Genomic DNA, 18,821 nt, shown 5'->3' on the forward strand with positions numbered 1-18,821 from the left:
CGTTAATAATTTCATGATATAATTTGTGTCATTTGTGTTTACTTTGCTGTGCACACTTTGAATGAGGAAGCTCTGCTTTTCGTTGTCTCTATTTGGGATCTGTGTTAGAAAAACAAAAAGTGAAACAAAAGCGTTTCTGATAAATTTGTCAATCAATGTAGCTGTTGAACTTAGCTTTATTAAGGTAAGAGTATCAATATCCTGAAAATAGAAGTTATGAAATGAAACTAAGATGACTTGAGACTTACAGGCTTCGTCTTTTTGAACATTCTATTATTAATGATAAAGTGATACATGCTTCGTCCTTCTAAAGTCATAAGAGACTCATCTTCCCTCTTGAAAGAGGTTTAAAGTACCACTTCTATTCTCGATATAGTCTATAACACGATGATTAATTGTGATTGTGTGCACAATTGCCTACGCTTCTGACTCTGTTCAGCTTTGCTAATTGACTTAATTAGACAAATTCTTCAGATAAGAGCTTAAATTACAATGCAAAAATAAATACCCACTATTGTTAATCTACTTGAGTACACCCGCTGATAGCTGAAAATTGAATAGTCGCATAAGTGACTATTGTACTGTCCTAAATCCAGGACAACCTACCCACTTCATTCTTGGACATATGGATGTACTCCTCCATCGCCTTTATAAGGCATCATCATTAGTAGTAGGGTCCAATAGAAATTGTTTCTCCTTTTCTCCGGTAACTAGGTTATGAAAATAATATAGACTGAGTACTTTTAGTAGTTGGAATAGGTTCAGTTAGTAATTTTTAGTTTTGTTTTATATTTAAAGGGTAAACTATTTCTTTGTCCCTTTTCTGTTTACCAAACTTGAACTAGACTTTCCTTTTTCATTAACCTTGTAATTTTTCTAATAACATGCTCAATGATTAGACTTGTCCAAATTAGAGCCTTACCCCTGTTTGAAGTTTTATATTTCCTTGAGACAAGTTGGGAATATTTGTTGTACTACCATTTAGGAATTTTGATATGCTTGATGTGTTTCTTTAACTATTAGTCTGATTGGCAGTTTGAGATTCAGGTTATGATTGAGGGAACATCGTTCATTCACAACAAATGCAACAGTTGAATTTTATTTTGCTATAGAATTTTTGTGGTATCACTATCAGTATAGTGTATATAATGAAGGACAATCATGATTCAACTTTATGGTGACAGATTAATTTGTAAGAATGAGATCCTAATCGGTTTGATATCGCGCCATCCAATTGCTATATGAATTCCCCTTCTACCATGACTGCAAATCACTTGTCCTTCCAAAACTTGATATGTTGACCATTCCCTACTACAAAGTGTTTGTTCACTAAGAATTCTTCCCGTAGCTTACAAATGTTCTTCCTGACTCCAACTCCATTGGGTGCTCTTAATAATTTAGTGCAAAAATGATTCAGGACTCCATGTTTGGCGTTGACAACTTCCTTCCAAAGACATTGCTCATCCTGTGTGTACCTAATATGAACATTAATATAATATATTTTTAGTAGGTGCTAGTTTAAATATGTATTATCTGTTTGCTAAATCCAAATGCTAGTATAATAACCTGTGAGCAACTTAACTGGGTCGAGTATTTTCTTATCTTCCCTGCTAGATTTTTTCCACCTCTAAATTTGGAGTTTGGCAATCTTTGTAAGCTTATCATGCTTTAGTCTCTTCATTCACTGTGCCCATGTGTTTCATGTCATTTAAATGTCTTGATATGCCCCTATAAAACTGTTCATGAATGTGTTGTATTCTACTAGTGTTAATTGTGTAAGAGTGCTCATATAACTAAAGCAATACCCTTTGGTTTGAAGTTAGTGTCAGTACTACAGTGCAGGTGGAACGCAGGAGGTAGGAGTGTTCATGTTAGGCTCTTAGTTTCTTAGAGGAAAACTAAAGGAAGTACTGAATAGAGGTTGAGTATCATACCATTAGAATTATTTTCAAATATTGAAAGCAAAAGGATCAGCATTAATAATGATTAACAGTTCTTGAACTCCTGGATCTTGAGTAACTGACTGAAAAAGCTCTTGGGTCTTGTATTTGAAACATATACAATGTGCTGGGACTGACCGATCCTAAAAGTTGTTTATCTTTCCCTTTTAACACAATGAGTCTCAATTTTAACATGCAATTCCAAAATTTGAAGCAAAAATATCTTACTATTACTCAATACTTACATAAGGCTAACATCCGTATGATGTGTTAGACAGTAAATACGCACAGCTTGCAAGTGCAGTATTTGATCAGCCTTCATCACCATCTTTAATTGAGCAGTAGATTGAATCATTTAACAGGTTAGTAGCTTGAAATTCTATTGTATTCTGTGATAAAATTATTGCAGTTTATTCATGTACCAAAACAGACAGTCGAAATGATAAATGATGTTGTTTACCGGCTGAACTATGAAACTAAATCATTTCATTCAGTAGACTGCTGATTGAACATGAACTTGTAGGACATGAAAATATTGGTTCAAATTCAGATACCGTTTTACTAGATTTAACCCTGAAGAACTATTTATGGTGTCAACAGATGAAAAATATGAATTATATCTGGCTAGGCAGAGAGGATATTATGATTTATAGAAACTTCTACAATATTTTCAGTAATTTGGGTTGTTATGTTGCCAAATTGCTGTAGAAGTCTCCGAGGAGAAGTCATCCGTTGCACACAGACTCTGGTTGTATCTCATCCCAGAGTGGAGATAGCACTCGTAATTTCCTAGAAGAGGGTGAAAAGGGCAGGAAATTTCATGCAAATCTAGGGGAACAACCAAAGATAAAAGGGGAAAAGACAGTTAAAGTATAGAATAATATGGCTACCACAAATTCTAAAGTAATAATTTATTCAATTCGCATTATCTTCCTTGTCAGTATGTTAAGTCTGAAGACAGCTAAAATGTTACCAATTACTGTAGTTAAATACCTAGGCAAAACTGTTTCCTGTGTGATATCTCCTCAGCTACTTTCTGAATAACTAAAATAAAAATGTTAAATAGAAACTAAAAAGACAATTCAGCAATAAACTCTGGTCGTGACATCACCTATAGATGCGACTACATCCCTCTTCCTTCTTTGCACAGGGTAGAGGAAACAGGAATTGCTCCACCAAAATTCAGCAACCTGGATCAACATTTGGGGAGATTAAGAAAATAAACTTACAATAAAGTTAAGGTACATAAAGATAAGATTAATTGTTGGAGGATGTAAAAGAAGTAGAGGATTTCCTAATATAGCTGAAAAGATATCAAATTAAAGTTGTACTTTCACTTGATTGAAACACCTTCCCTTCAAGGAAATAACGCGTGTATCCTTTTATTAAAGCAAAGTCAGCAACTCTTCTAATGTCTCAGTTTTCTGATCATTGTACATAGACATAGAAAATTCAATGCATCATTTTTCTGCTACGATATTGTCCACTATTATGTCATCTAATCTTTGTATTATTTAAATTTCTTGTTTATGGCCATCAATGTAGCCTTTAATAGAATTAGTAAACAGATAGCCTTCTGTTGGAGGTTGCCAATGCTAAGAATAGTTGGGAAAAATTGATAAGAATTGAGGATAAAGATGAGCTGTTGGAGTTTGCCAATGCTAATGCCGATTCATTGGCTAGTGTTGTTATATATCATGTCTCTCTTCCCAAATCTGACTACTTCAAACAACTTAACTCTTTCTTTTTTATGTATAAAATGTTCATTAATTCAAGAATCAATGAGTTAAGGTATGAACGATACTGAATGGGAAATAGAAAACCTTCATGTGTTGGTACTTTTGCTATATTGCTTTCTTCTTCTAAGATATGAATTTTATGTGGTTTGTATATTCACAAGGTTGAATGTCGAGACACAGTCATTTAGTCTTTCCTGAAATTGGAAATAAAATGGTGAAACCATGTTACAGATTAGTTTTTACATTAATCGTTTTCCAAAATATGTGGATATGAGGTGATTTTGTAGTGTGCTAGGTGGATAATATGTCATTGTTTGTCAACTGTTTGGCATTTACTCAATGATCTAGTTTCTCCCACGCACCATTTATGTGTCATTCTGATTTGGGTTTCAATTGGAAGTTGCCTCTATTTAAGTGTGCACTTGTTATGAAAAATAATTTAATTTATTATGTTAACATCTAGATATGATCTTTCTTTATTAAATTGGCATACATCTAATTTTTTTTCTTTAGTTTTTTATTTTTTGTTACTAAACTGGCACACATTTGTTATGTTAACAGATCAAACATTTGAAGTCCGAAGACCTATCCTTGATGAAAGTGTAGAGCAAGTTGAAGTACAAGAGGTTTATGTTTTGTTAGGGATGGTTTAAAGACACTGTACATATGCTGCAATTTTATGTTTCTCTTTTAGGAATTATTAAAAATGATGTCATACAATTCAGATTGGTTCTGTTAAATATGATACTTTAGTTCTTTGTATTAATAAAGATATCAAGTATTTGGTTTATTTTCAAGTGTTGTGTGTGTGTATGAAATCATATAAATATTTATTTCTATTTATCAAATTTAAATTTTTGTAATTTAAATTTGGTTCTTAAAAGTAGTACAACTAACGAAGGGAATAACGGTCGCTATAAGCACTTGTAATGACTAAATTAGTTGTTATCATTAAAGACTTTTAACGACTGGATAACAAATTAGCGAAGGAAAAATCTTGCCGTTAAAAGGGATGTATAACGACCAGAAATTATGTTGTCGCTAAAGGATCTTTAACGACCGGATTGTAATCCGGTCGTTAACTTTTAACGTCGGGGCTTTTAACGACCGGATTTTTTCTGGCCGTTAACATATTATAACGACCGGATTTGGACTTTTAACGACCTTATTTTCCCTCGCTAAAGGCCTATTTTCTTGTAGTGCTACTTGCTTCATGAATAGCCATTATTTCAGCATGATTTGAAGAAGTAGCAATAATAGATTATTTTGTGGAGCGCCATGATATGATAGTACCTCCACATGTAAAAACGTACCCGATTTGAGATCTAGCTTTATGGGGATCAGATAAATAACCTGCATCTGCATAACCAATAAGATCTGCACTATCTTTGTTAGCATAAAACAAACCCATATCAAGAGTTTCCTTTAAATATCGCAATATATGCTTAATCCCGTTCCAATGTCTCCGTGTAGGAGAAGAACTATATCTTGCTAGTAAATTAACAGAAAATGCTATGTCAGGCCTTGTAGCATTAGCAAGATACATTAGTGCACCAATTGTACTGAGATAGGGTACTTTGGGACCAAGGAGTTCCTCATCCTCTTCTGGAGGTCAGAACAAATCTTTATTCATTTCAAGTGATCAAACAACCATTGGTGTACTTAATGAGTGCGTTTTGTCCATGTAAAAGCGTTTTAAGACCCTTTCTGTATAGGCAAATTGATGGATAAAGATCCCGTCTGCTAAGTGTTCAATTTGCAGACCAAGACAAAGTTTTGTCTTTCCAAGATCTTTCATCTCAAATTCTTTCTTAAGATATTCAATTGCCTTTTGGAGCTCTTCTGAAGTTCCAACAAGATTTATGCCATCAACATAAACAGTAAGTATAACAAATTCTGAAGCCATTTTCTTTATAAAAATACATGGACAAATAATGTCATTTATGTAACCCTCTTTCAGTAAATATTCACTAAGGCGATTATACCACATGCGCCCAAATTGCTTTAAACCGTACAAAGATCTTTGTAATCTGATTGAGTACATTTCCCGAGATTTTGAATATGCTTCAGGCATTTTAAATCATTAAGGAATTTTCATGTAAATTTCAATATCAAGTGACCCGTACAGATAAGCTGTAACCACATCCATTAGATGTATTTCAAGCCTTTCACGTAAGGCTAAACTGATGAGATATCGAAATGTTATGTCATCCATAACTGGTGAATATGTTTCTTTATAATCGACTCCAGGTCGTTGTGAGAATCCTTGTGCAACAAGGCGAGCCTTGTATCTTTCAACTTCATTTTTATCATTTTTTTTCCGCACAAAAACCCATTTATGACCAACTGGCTTTATACCAGCAGGTGTTTGGACTACTGGTCCAAAGACCTCTCTTTTAGCAAGTGACTTCAATTCCGATTGAATTGACTCTTGTCATTTTGTCCAATCAGATCTTTGTCGACATTCTTCGACAGATCAGGGTTTAAGATTCTCTCTATCTTGCATAATGTTAAGTGCAACATTACATGCAAAAATATTATCCACCCACTATTTCAGATCGATTTAAATTAATCCCATCACCAGTAGAACTTATTAAAAGTTCCTCACTCACTTGAGTCTCGGGTTCATTGATTTCTTCAGAAATCTCAGAACTAATCAGATCTTGGGTCTCTTCAGGAGATCCCTTCTTAATATCATTTTGATCATTTGTCGATTTTCTTTTTTTAGGATTTCGATCCTTAGAATAGGTTTACCACGCTTCAGGCGTGCTTTAGGTTCACTAGCTCTCATGCTAGTAGATGGTCCTGCTGGGACATCAATTCGGATAGGCACATTCTCTGCAGGGATATGCAACTTAGCTATCCTTTTCAAATCAGTAAATGCATCTGGCATTTGATTTGCTATATTCTGTAAATGGATGATCTTCTGGACCTCCTCATTACATATAGGGGTATGTGGATCAAAGTGAGATAATGATGAAACTTTTCACACAATTTCTCTTTTGATTTCCTTTTTCTCTCCCCCTAATTGTGGAAAATTTATTTCATCAAATCGACAATCTGCAAATCGAGCAGTAAATAAATCTCCCGTCAATGGTTCAAGATAGCGAATAATAGAGGGTGATTCAAACCCAATATATATTTCTAACCTTCTTTGGGGGCCTATATTACTGCGTTGTGGTGGTAATACTGGCACATATACAGTACATCCAAAAATTCGTAGATGGGCAATATTTGGTTCATGACCAAAAATTAATTGTGACGGAGAATATTTATTATAATGTGTTGGTCTGAGACGGATAAGTGATACTGCGTGCAAGATAGCATGGCCCCAAACAGTAGTAGGCAATTTTATTTTCATAAGTAGTGGTCTTGCTATCAATTGCAGTCGTTTAATAAATGACTCTGCAAGGCCATTTTGAGTGTGAACATAAGTTACAGGATGTTCAACTTTTATCCCAACCGATAGATAGTAATCATCAAAATCTTTAGATGAGAATTCTCCAGCATTATCAAGGCGAATAGCCTTTATATGATAATCTGAGAATTGTGCCCTTAATCGAATTATTTGGGCTAATAACTTTGCAAATGCCAGGTTGCGAGATGATAGTAAACACACATGAGACCATCTTGAAGATGCATCTATTAGGACCATAAAATATCTAAATAACCCACTTGGTGGGTGAATAGGTCCACATATATCCCCATATATACGTTCTAAAAAGGTAGGGGACTCAATGCTAATCTTCATTGGTGATGGTCTAGTGATCATTTTGCCTTGATAACAAGCATCACAAGAAAATTCATCATTTGTAAGAATCTCCAGGTTCTTTAATGGATGCCCACTCGAATTTTCAGTAATTCGTCTCATCATTATTGATCCAGGATGGCCCATACGGCCATGCCAAAGCACAAAAGTATTTGAATCAGTAAACTTCTGGTTTACGATAGAGTGTGCTTCAACTGTACTAATCTTTGAATAGTATAAGCCAGAAGATAAAGTTGGTAACTTTTCTACAATGCATTTCTGGCCAGAAATATTCTTTGTAATACAAAGTTTGTAATACAAAGATATTCCACGTTCATTTCATCTATTGTCTCAACATGATACCCATTTCGACGGATATCTATAAAACTCAACAAGTTTCTTCGGGACTTAGAGGAGAACAATGCATTGTCGATAATAAGTTTTGTTCCCTTAGACAGAAATACAGTAGTTCTTCCGGAGCCTTCAATCAAACTTATATTACCAGATATTATTGAAACATTTGCTTTTTCCTTATGCAAATAAAAAAAGTATTTCTGATCTTTGAATATGGCATGAGTTGTTTCACTATCAATTACACAAATATCTTCTTGATTGGTCTTTAATCCAAACATAATTTGAGAATTATCCATATTCTTCAAAATGACATAAACAAAATAAATATGATAGTAAACATGATTGTCAAAGCATAACTTTTATTTATGTACAACAATTACATAACCATACTATCTACTATAAAAATTAAAATATTTACATTTCTACAGATTCACTACCGATCACATGACTTCTTTCTCCTTCCGGGAGTGCAAAATAATCAGCTACATCCAAATGCATAAAGTCTAAATTATCTTCAGAAATAAAATTTGCTTCAGCATTTTTCTCTGTCTTCTTCAGGGAGGCTTGATACAGCTCAATCAGGTGCTTTGGCGTACGACATGTACGTGACCAATGCCCTTTTCCTCCACATCTATAGCATGTATTTTTTGGCTTTGCTGCTTGCACCGCTTCATGATTTTGTTCCTTTCTTTTTCACTGCTGGTGATGAGGAGGGTTCTTTGGTGCATTGTTATTACCACGATTAGAGTTTCCTCCCCGACCACGGCCATGACCACGACTGGGGCCACGTCCTCTTCCACGCTTAGCTTGGTGGAAGTTCGTCTCATTCACTTCAGGGAATGGACAAGAACCAGTAGGTCGGCTTTCATGATTTTTCATTAATAGCCCATTATGTTGCTCGGCTACAAGAAGATGTGAGATAAGTTCAGAATACTTTTTGAATCCCATCTCTCGATATTGCTGCTGCAGGAGCATATTCGAGGCATGAAAAGTGGTAAAAGTTTTCTCCAACATATCATGATTAATAATATTGTCACCACATAGTTTCAATTGGGAAATAATTCTGAACATAGCAGAATTATACTCACTAATAGATTTAAAATCTTGTAGCCTTAGATGAGTCCAATCATAACGTGCCTGTGGAAGAATGACCATCTTCAGGTGGTCATATCTATCTTTCAAATTATTCCACAGTATGACTGGATCTTTAACAATAAGATATTCCATTTTCAGGCCCTCATCAAGGTGATGGCATATGAATATCATTGCTTTGGCACGATCTTAGTTTGATGCCTGATTTTTATCTTTGATGGTGTCTTCCAGACCCATCGCATCAAGATGAATTTCGGCATCAAGCACCCAAGACATGTAACTTTTGCCCGATATATCCAAGGCTACAAACTCAAGTTTAGAAAGATTTGACATTATTTAGAAAAAGAAAGTTTGTACCTCTGATACTTTCAAAGTATTTTCTCGAGATAGCAGAGTCTTGTGCTGATAACGTGTTATAAAATAAAGACAGTAAAGTAAAGACACATATAGAGAGAAACTGATATATTATTCAAACTTCAAACTTATGTACATAATGAACTGAATTCTCCTCTATTTATAGAAGAAAGGAAGCTGCTTTTAAGCTGCTGCTGTAAGGTGCTGTGTAAGCTGTTGTGTAAGCTGCTTGTAAGCTGCTACTTTAAGCTGTTGTGCCAGATATAGATAATCTTCTACTATGGGTAATATTTATCCATAAAGGAGTACCGAAAGGATAAGCTTCTTCAGGAGGCTTATTTCCAATGGAATACTAAATAGATAAACATATTTACGGCGGAGCCTTATATGGATAAGTTTTTTCAGAAAGCTTATTTACAACGGAGTACTAAATGAACATCCATTATATTTATAACAGAGATTACCCTTCTCAAGGACTTAATTATGGTTCACACAATATTTACTATTTGCAAATGGTAAAATATGCTTAATTCATGAAGTATTTCTTACGTATTATTAATCTATATTTCGCTATCATTAAATCATTTTAGAGCTCTGGAAAATGAAACAAACATTTTTTGTACTCTATTAATGTACCACTACAAGAAAATAGGCCTTTAGCGAGGAAACTAAATCCGGATTATTAGTCAATAACAATCGGGAAAAAATCAATTGTCGCCGATCTCTGAAAGCCCGATGTTGAAAGTTCTGTAGCTAAAGTACACGGTCGGAATTCAATCTGGTCGTAGAATCCTTTTAGCGAGGACAAGAATGTCGGTCGTTATACCTTCTTTTACCAGTCAAAAAGGTCTGCAACATATACCAATGTCAGATACAAAACTGAACATCTATTTTTTGCAGAGCTTTGTCAAAATATTGTGGTAAAGTGTGTCATTTTTCCAAGGAAAAAGAGTATATATTAACAGCAGATAATCTAGTGTAGGATTAGACGATGCCACATAATCATCATGTTAACTAAACTACTCCTATTTGTCCGACTCATGATTGTTCACCATTATATTGACGAATATCCTTAATTAGACCTTGCTTCTTCCAGCTTTAGTTTCCTATAGGACTTCATAAACTGGGATTTCATACAGAATCAGCCCCAGAATTAGCACATACATATGAACATGAAACATATATATGACACTAGCCGAAAGCAACGTTAAATCAACTACAAAAGCTAGCTCATTAGGTGAGTGAGGATTGACAAAAGATAACATATATGGATTGACCTAGTTTGGCATCGGAGAAACACTTTTTTACTACTGAACTGAACATATTAATCGTGTAAATATATACATTGAGCAAAACCAAAATTCATGTACAAAAATCAATCAAGATGAATTACAGAATAGGAACAACAGGTAATTAACTCTACAAACTCAAGGACAGCTAAGTTCTTCCAAAAGATCATTGAAGATCATGTCCTCTAATTCAAGTGCCAGACATTCACTTTCTAACTGGAGGTTCATCCAACCATCATCCTTTTTCAAATCTCGATCTACAATGGCATCGATTGATTCTTGCTCTGGTTTCAACCTTAACAAGGTACCTACATTTTTGCATACTTCTTCAACCATTCGATTTTCTGGCAATGGACGAACACGACAACTATAGGATAAGGCCTTAGCGTAGTATGTGAATGATCTATCATATATTTGGACTAAAACCTCATTAACTAAATCAAATAGCAGATGATGATGACAGCAGAAGTAGAAGTCATCTAGACAGCAGTACTCTTGTTCTTGATGCCAAAAGGACTCAAGTTCCTGAATTACTGAAGGGTTTAATACTTGAGCAGCTGAATACCATGTTGTCTTGAAGAAATTGCTTGAGAAACCTGAATGCTCAAGAATATCCCTCACATAAAACAAGTCCGCATTTTCCTTTCTGTAGGATTTATTGCGACGATCTGCTTTTGCAAGAGTATCAACATCAACATTGTGTTTAAGAACCAAACCTGAGCCACAAGAAACCAATTAAGTAGAAGATATTAAAGGGAATGCCTTAGTATATACAAATACTAAAAATATTTGATGATTAATGAATAAAAAAAAGCATACCTTCTGAAATTTGGAACTCTTCACAGCTGGGAATGTCTTCTTCTTCAGAATTTGGAAGCACATCACTTAGGATTGATTCACTGCATTTCATCTCTTGTTCTTTATAAGAGTTTCCTTTGAACACTGTTACATCATTAATGTTCTCCGAAAGGTCTTCAACTTCAGCATTACCTTCCTCATTTGTCTTTGGTTTTAAGCTTGTTGTAGTTTCTACTGTCTTACTATTCTCAATTCTTTCTACTTTTTCACTTTCACTTCCAGTCTCTTCACTGGCGTAGCTGATAGTAGGATTGTATATCGACTTCGCTTCTCTCTCAGTTTCAGCTCTGATATGTGAGTTTGTCTCCTCTAAAGTCCTAATTAGCCATTCTGAAAATTGTGCATCACCAGGAACCCCATTTGATAGAGAACGGATCCTTCTGAATGGCATCTCGTATTCACTAGTCAATTTCAAACTCCTGGAGGGATTCAAGTTCACTTCCTTTTTAGAAGTATGTTTAAATAATTTGGTATATCTATCCATGGACTCATTTAGAGAGGAACTTCTCCTGTGCACGATCGTAGTTTTTCTAATATCAAATCCATCAATTTCACAATAACTATTGGACTTACTTTCATAGTCTGTTCCCACCTTATGCTCTTCATGAAGGTCTCCATTCAAATCTTCAAACAATTCATAAGTAGAGCCATGCTTATTTGCTTCTTCTACATCGACGAGCTCTTCATTATTTTCTTTATTATCAACTGCTCCGTTGATACTGTGGCAGGCAAAGCTAGATGACTTCTCTAGCTTCACGTTCCCACCATCGTCATCCAGGAGCCCTAAACTTGTGAAGAGAGTCTTTGCATAATTCGACAAAGATCTTGATTGAGCACCACTTGTCAATCTTTCCCCTTTTGCAAAAGACCAAACTTCATTCTTCTTGTCCTCAAGCTTACTTGGTTTGAAATTTGTTCTTTGTGACAAATGAGACACAGGGTATGATCCTGACTTAGTTAATCTTGCCTTTTTCTTTGAAGTCAGCTGACCGTTGGAAAAGTTCTGATATCCTACTTCTGTTTCCCTTAAAATTTCCAAAAATAATTCAGCATGATCTTTAAGTTGAAATTTTAAAGCATTCTTATCAATGGAAGTATCATATTCGTCGATGGCCTTGATCTGTTTCTTATCTAGTGAGCTAGTGGCTCCATTCTCCACATTCTTGTTGCTGCATATTTCGCTTAGGTCATTTTCTGTTGGTTCATAGTGATGAATTGAAGAATTTCTCTGGAACTTAGGTTGGTTAGAAGAGCCTGATTTCTTCTGCTTAGACCTCTTTTTTCCCTTATGCATCTCCTCAGCAATTAAAGCTTTTATTTTAGCCTTTAGAGACCTTTTGTTGGGCAACCCTGAATTTCTGGTGCTCTTATCAACCTAAGGATATGACAATATTAGTTTCATTCATCAATTTGAAACATTGTGACACTGATCAACTTACAAACGGTTATTATCAAGCAATAAATACTTACCAAGAACTGACTTTCATTATCATCCAAAAGCATTTCTAGTTCACTGGAATCTTGGATAAGGAATCTTTCTTTGGAAAGACGATCGCCTATTGAAGGAAGAATACAAGAATTTGTTAGACATTGAATTGAACAAAACCAGATAGTCCAGAATGAGAGTTTAAGCATTGTACACCGACAGTATAATATTTTTATACCATCAGGTTAAGTTGCCAGCAATAACTTTTTGTAAGAAACATGATATTATAATTAACCCAAACAATAACCGATAGTCTTTAAACTGTAACTATATATAACGTAAATCTCCCATATATATATTTCATTTAAGAATGACTTACTTCCGATTCTGGGCAGAGATTTCTTCTTTACACGAGAGTGCCAACTATGGTAGCCAAAGGCATGTATGAGCCCCCACATGCAACCTGGATGTATATTCTCATCTTCATGATCTACATGCCTAGTCCACTTGTTCTTTCCCATAATATTAATTTTGCTGAAATCTAGCCTAGTAAAAAATAAACAATCCAATACTCAAAATCCCTTCATGAATTTCTTAAATTGCACAAAAGTAAACATATACTAACACATACAGATGTATAGTGATGAGTTGAAAAATTAAGAAGTGAATTGTAAGACTTAAAAAGAACTTTGCAGAAATTTAGGTGCAGGCAATTAGGTGAACTGCAACGTATTCAACAGATATAGTTGATGTAGCTACTCTGCTTTATGTAACAGTTCCTTGTTTCCTTTGACAATATCCATAACAATCCTCACATAGATAAAAACGTATGGGGAATCAAGAAGTAAACACAATAGAATCAAACATGTTTTTTCACAATAAAATAATCCTTTAGTACAAGAAAAAAAATATTCCCAGAAGGCAAAGGAGAAGATTACCTATTTCCTATTACTAGTAAATAGTTAAAAATTAGAAATCCATGATCTTGAAAGTAAAGGCAAAACAAGAAAAATAAACTGACAATTAATTAATGGAACAGCGGAAGAATTCTAACAGAGACTACCACTAATGGAAAGAAAAACAGAAAGAAACACCAAAAAAGCAGAAATATCGTCACCTTTGAGCAGAGAAGCTGAGAGTAAAAGCTAACAGAGGCTGAAAAGGAGAAAAAGCAGGAAGAGTTTCCCAAAGACAGGAGTTAAAACTGCTGATCTTTGGCTGCTTTTGGAATTAAGGAGGACAGATAAATTAATAGAAAGATCAGAAATTTATTGGATTTGGTAAGTGTAACAGAAATCACTTAATAATAAAACTGCCTAGGCTATAACGTAAGTGGCAGAAGAAAAAAGCAGGACGAGAAGAACAGGGAAAAGGTCAAGTTTTATCAACCACTTTCAAATAGGACCAAAAGTAGCAGACGCCAAAACCTCCATTTTAGGCGCCCTTTTACCCGTCAAACTACTCTCTTTCTATTATAAATTTGTTGAGCTTTAATTTTTGTATATAAACAAATTTAGAATATGAGAAACTATTTATAACATGTGATTAGTAATTTAAAAAATAAAACACTTAATTTGTTATGACATGTTAAACTATACGGATTATGTAAACAAGTTATCCCATGATTAATTATCTCGGGTTAGTTATCCCGAGATTGTTATCCCACCCTCGGATACAAGAAACATTACAATCTCGGGATAACTAATCTCGGAATTAGTTATACCGCGATTTTATTCCAACCAAATATGAGATAAAATCATTTACAAATTTAATTCGAAGATTAATTATCCCTTATTCCTCGTATCAAACGAACCATTAAGGTATATAAGTTAAATTCTGAATTTTAAGTACATAATAAGTAATGTATGCATATATTTAATAGTTAAGTGTGGATATAGGACAGTAAATTAGAAGCCAAGACTCCATAGAATAGGTCAATATGGGTCAGTGAGAGAGATAGAGTCTTTGATTAGATAACCAACCGCGAAATTAAAATAACAATTGAGAAAATGAAGTGAAGATAGAGGTCAGACCAACTTCCGTTAATCTCTGTTGATTTATACTTTATTGTATGCACTTAGGTCTAATTTAGTGCTGAACTGCTCATTTTGGAGGGGACACTATTTAGTTGGTTAGTTGTTGGATGTTCTTGCCAAAAGACTACTCCCTCCTTTATCCAAAAGATAGCAAAATGTGAGAATTAATAAACTTTCGGTACGAATACGAACATATTTTGAATTATATAAAAATATTATAAATCATAACTTTTATAGTTAAAAGGATCTAGAATGTTTGAAATATCATAGTCAATGGAAAAAATTATCTTTTCAATGGGAATATGTTTTTGTCATCTTAAAATGTTTAGGTGTATGCTTTTGGCTAATCGACGCTAGATGAGTCTTTTTAAACCACTGTTTATATTTGATCACATTAAGAAAAAAATTGAGAAAATAGCCTCTCGTCGTAAATTTAAAGTATGCTCGTCGGAATTTTAAAGCACCAGAAATTCTGTGATCATCAGAATTTTGAAGCACCAAATATTCTAACGGTTGTCAAATTTTTCAGCCAGAATGCTAAAATATTCTGGTGATTCGTCAGCATTTGAGGCAAAATCCTGATGATCACCATAATTGCTAAAATTATGTCCAGAGTGCTTTAAAATTCTGGTGATTGGGAAAAATCCTGGCCACCGTGTTTTAACACTCTTACATAGGGGTTTTCTTCCCCTCAAAACTTCTATTATTGGGTCCAAAAATCAGTGGCACAATATTATCCTATTTTTGTCATTCTCCCTATGCTTTTTAGGTTTCTTTTAGCTATATCAAAGATTTTCCACTTAAAAAATATAAAGAACTTGTACTTTTATTTTTATTATTAATTTGTATAATGTTGGATTGAGATGATCTTACACGGAAAATTATGATTAGTAATATTTCATTTCATATAGTCGACCTCATATTGTTTAGAATCTAGGCAAAATACTTTTTTATAACCATCAAATTTGAAGTTTTATTTTATTTTATTAAATGAACTTTGACTAATATTTTAGAACTTTGAATTAAACTATTCAAATCTTCATATCTATCAATAAATTTTTTTGCCAACAAGAATTAAGATAGTGTATTGAAACAAATGGATAACATATAACATATAACATATAGAGTAACAACAAAAATAACCCAGTAAAGTCACACTAATGGGGTCTGGGGAGGGTAGTGTGTACGCAGACCTTGCCCCTACCCCGAAGGAGTAGAGAGGCTGTTTCCGAAAGACCCTCGGCTCAAAAAAACAAAAAGACAAAAGGGACAAAAAGGGAGACAATATTAGTATCACAACAACAATCATAGGATAAATAGAAACACCATAAAATCCAGAAGAAAGATGCAAAGTAAAGGGAGACAATATTAGTAAATATTAGTATCACCACAACAGTCATAAGAAAAATAGGAACCTCATGAAATCTAGAAGAAAGATGTAAAGCAAAAGCAATAGCTAGTAAATAGGACCTGCACTGAAAAGAGAAATAGTAAGCCACAACATTCCCACTAGTTATCTTAGAAAAAAACCCTACATGGCTAGTCCCACCATGTTACGAAGTAAGGCACGACTCAACTACCTCCTAACCTACAACCCTAATACTCGACCTCCACATCTTCCTATCAAGTGTCATGTCCTCGGAAATCTGGAGCATCGCCATATCCTGCCTGATCACCTCTCCCCAATACTTCTTAGGCCGCCCTCTACCTCTTCTCATGCCCTCCGTAACCAGCTGCTCACCCTCTGTACCGGAGCATCTGGGCTTCTCCTCTGAACATGTCCGAATCATCTAAGCCTCGCTTCCCGCATCTTGTCATCAATGGGAGCCACATGCACCTTCTTCCCGAATATCATCATTCCTAATCTTATCTATCTTAGTGTGCCCGCACATCCACCGCAACATCCTCATTTCTGCTACTTTCATCTTCTGGATATGTGAGTTCTTAACAGGCCAACACTCAGACCCATACATCATGGCCGGTCTAACCACCGCTTTATAAAACTTACCTTTGAGTATCGGTGGCACTCTCTTGTCACACATGACTCCAGATGCTAACCTCCACTTCATCCATCCTACCCCAATACGGTGTGTGACATCCTCGTCGATCTCCCCTCCCCCCTGGATAACTGAACCAAGGTACTTGAAGCTGCCTCTACTCGGGATGACCTGCGAATCAAGCCTCACATCCACACCCACTTCCCCTGGCTCAGCGCTGAACTTACACTCTAGGTATTCCGTCTTCGTCCTGCTCAGCTTGAAACCTTTAGACTCAAGAGCTTGTCTTCAAACCTCCAGCCTCTCGTTAATACCGGCTCGCGACTCATCAATTAGAACTATGTCATCGGTGAATAGCATGCACCATGGCACATTCCCTTGAATATGGTGTGTTAACGCGTCCATCACCAGGGCGAATAAGAACGGACTGAGCGTAGAACTTTGGTGTAGCCCCATTACAACAGAAAAATTCTCAGAGTCGCCTCCTACTGTCCTAACCTAAGTCTTAGGCCCATCATGCATGTCCTTAATCACCATAATGTAGGGAACCGACACACATTTTGCCTCCAGGCATCTCCAGAGAATTTCTCTAGGAACCTTGTCATACACTTTCTCTAGGTCAATAAACACCATGTGCAAATCCTTCTTCTTCTCTCTGTATAGTTCCACCAACCTTCTAACAAGGTGTATAGCTTCTGTAGTCGAAATATCCGGCATGAATCCGAACTGGTTGTCGGATACAGACACCGCCATCCTCACCCTCGCTTCAACCACCCTCTCCCGTACTTTCATGGTATGACTTAGTAATTTGATACCCCTATAATTGTTACAACTCTGGATATCATCTTTGTTCTTATACAATGGAACCACCGTACTCCACCTCCACTCATCCGGCATCCTTTTCCCCTTAAAAATAATATTAAAAAATCTAGTCAACCACTCCAAACCTGCTCTCCCCACACACTTCCAAAATTCCACCGGAATCTCATCTGGCCCGGTCGCTCTGTCCCTACTCATCTTACGCATAGCTCCCACGACCTCCTCAACCTCGATACGCCTACAGTATCCAAAGTCACGGTGACTCTCAGAATGCTCCAATTTGCCTAGCACAATATCCCGATCCCCTTCTTCATTCAGAAGTTTACAAAAGTAAGTCTGCCATCTCCTCTTAATCTGAGCATCTTCCATCAATACTCTACCATCTTCGTCCTTGATGCATCTCACTTGGTCCAAATTCCGAGCCTTCCTCTCTCTCAACTTGGCTAGCCGGAATAACTTCTTCTCCCCACCTTTTTCCCCCAATTCCTTGTACATACGACCATAAGCTGCAGCCTTAGCCTCTGTGACCGCCAGCTTAGCCTCCTTCCTAGCTGCCTTATACCTATCCATGCACACTCGCCTCTCCTCCTCGCCTATGCTCCCCACTAACTTCAGGTATGCCACCTTATTTGCTTCCACTTTACCTTGGACCACTTCATTCCACCACCAGTCTCCTTTGTGCCTACCAGAGACGCCCGTCGATACCCCTATCACCTCTCTCGCAGCCTCCCTAATACAGTCTGTTGTCGTTGACCACATAGTGCTCGCGTCACCACTGCTCCTCCAAGCTCCCATAGCCGACAACCGCCCCTCCAACGCTTGGGCTTTATCCTTAGTTAAGGCTCCCCACCTGATTCTCGGTCTTCCTCGAGTAGACCTTTTCCTCCTCTTTAACATAATACCAACGTCCATCACCAAGAGCCTATGCTGCGTCGCGAGTATCTCACCCGGAATCACCTTGCAATCCTTGCACAACCCTCTGTCACACCTCCTGAGGAGGAGATAGTCAATCTGGGTCGCCACCGCATTTTGAAAAGTAACCAAATGCCCCTCCCTCTTCTGAAAGCTAGAGTTCGCAATCACCAACCCAAAAGCCTTAGCGAAGTCCAACAACGATGTACCTCATCCGTTCCTCTCCCCAAAACCAAAGCCTCCATGCACCTCGCCAT

At 36.2% G+C, this 18,821-nt stretch overlaps 2 protein-coding genes and 1 long non-coding RNA gene across 4 annotated transcripts; 1 reads left to right on the forward strand and 2 right to left on the reverse strand.

Moving 5' to 3' along the window:
- Positions 1-1,543: 1,543 nt before the first annotated feature.
- On the forward strand, positions 1,544-4,469 carry LOC104117963 (uncharacterized). Its single transcript, XR_004512513.2, has 2 exons — positions 1,544-2,302; positions 4,241-4,469. It is a non-coding gene; the product is annotated as an uncharacterized lncRNA (long non-coding RNA).
- Positions 4,470-10,508: 6,039 nt separating this feature from the next.
- Positions 10,509-14,270, reverse strand: LOC104103179 (protein TRM32-like). Of its 2 annotated transcripts, none has more exons than XM_009611150.4 (5): positions 13,918-14,270; positions 13,180-13,341; positions 12,845-12,930; positions 11,336-12,749; positions 10,509-11,232 (listed from the first exon to the last, which is right to left on the reverse strand). In XM_009611150.4, the coding sequence occupies exons 2-5, from the start codon at positions 13,319-13,321 to the stop codon at positions 10,655-10,657; spliced, it is 2,220 nt and encodes a 739-aa protein (XP_009609445.1). In that variant the 5' UTR covers positions 13,322-13,341; positions 13,918-14,270; the 3' UTR covers positions 10,509-10,654. The 2 variants fall into 2 exon arrangements, with proteins under 2 accessions (XP_009609445.1, XP_009609391.1); XM_009611096.4 differs by having other exon boundaries at positions 13,180-13,346.
- LOC138894316 (uncharacterized) lies at positions 13,914-18,411 on the reverse strand. Its single transcript, XM_070179006.1, has 2 exons — positions 18,058-18,411; positions 13,914-13,955 (listed from the first exon to the last, which is right to left on the reverse strand). The coding sequence occupies exons 1-2, from the start codon at positions 18,409-18,411 to the stop codon at positions 13,914-13,916; spliced, it is 396 nt and encodes a 131-aa protein (XP_070035107.1).
- Positions 18,412-18,821: the final 410 nt, after the last annotated feature.

This window comes from Nicotiana tomentosiformis, chromosome 6, assembly GCF_000390325.3.
Source record: "Nicotiana tomentosiformis chromosome 6, ASM39032v3, whole genome shotgun sequence".
NCBI lineage: Eukaryota > Viridiplantae > Streptophyta > Magnoliopsida > Solanales > Solanaceae > Nicotiana > Nicotiana tomentosiformis.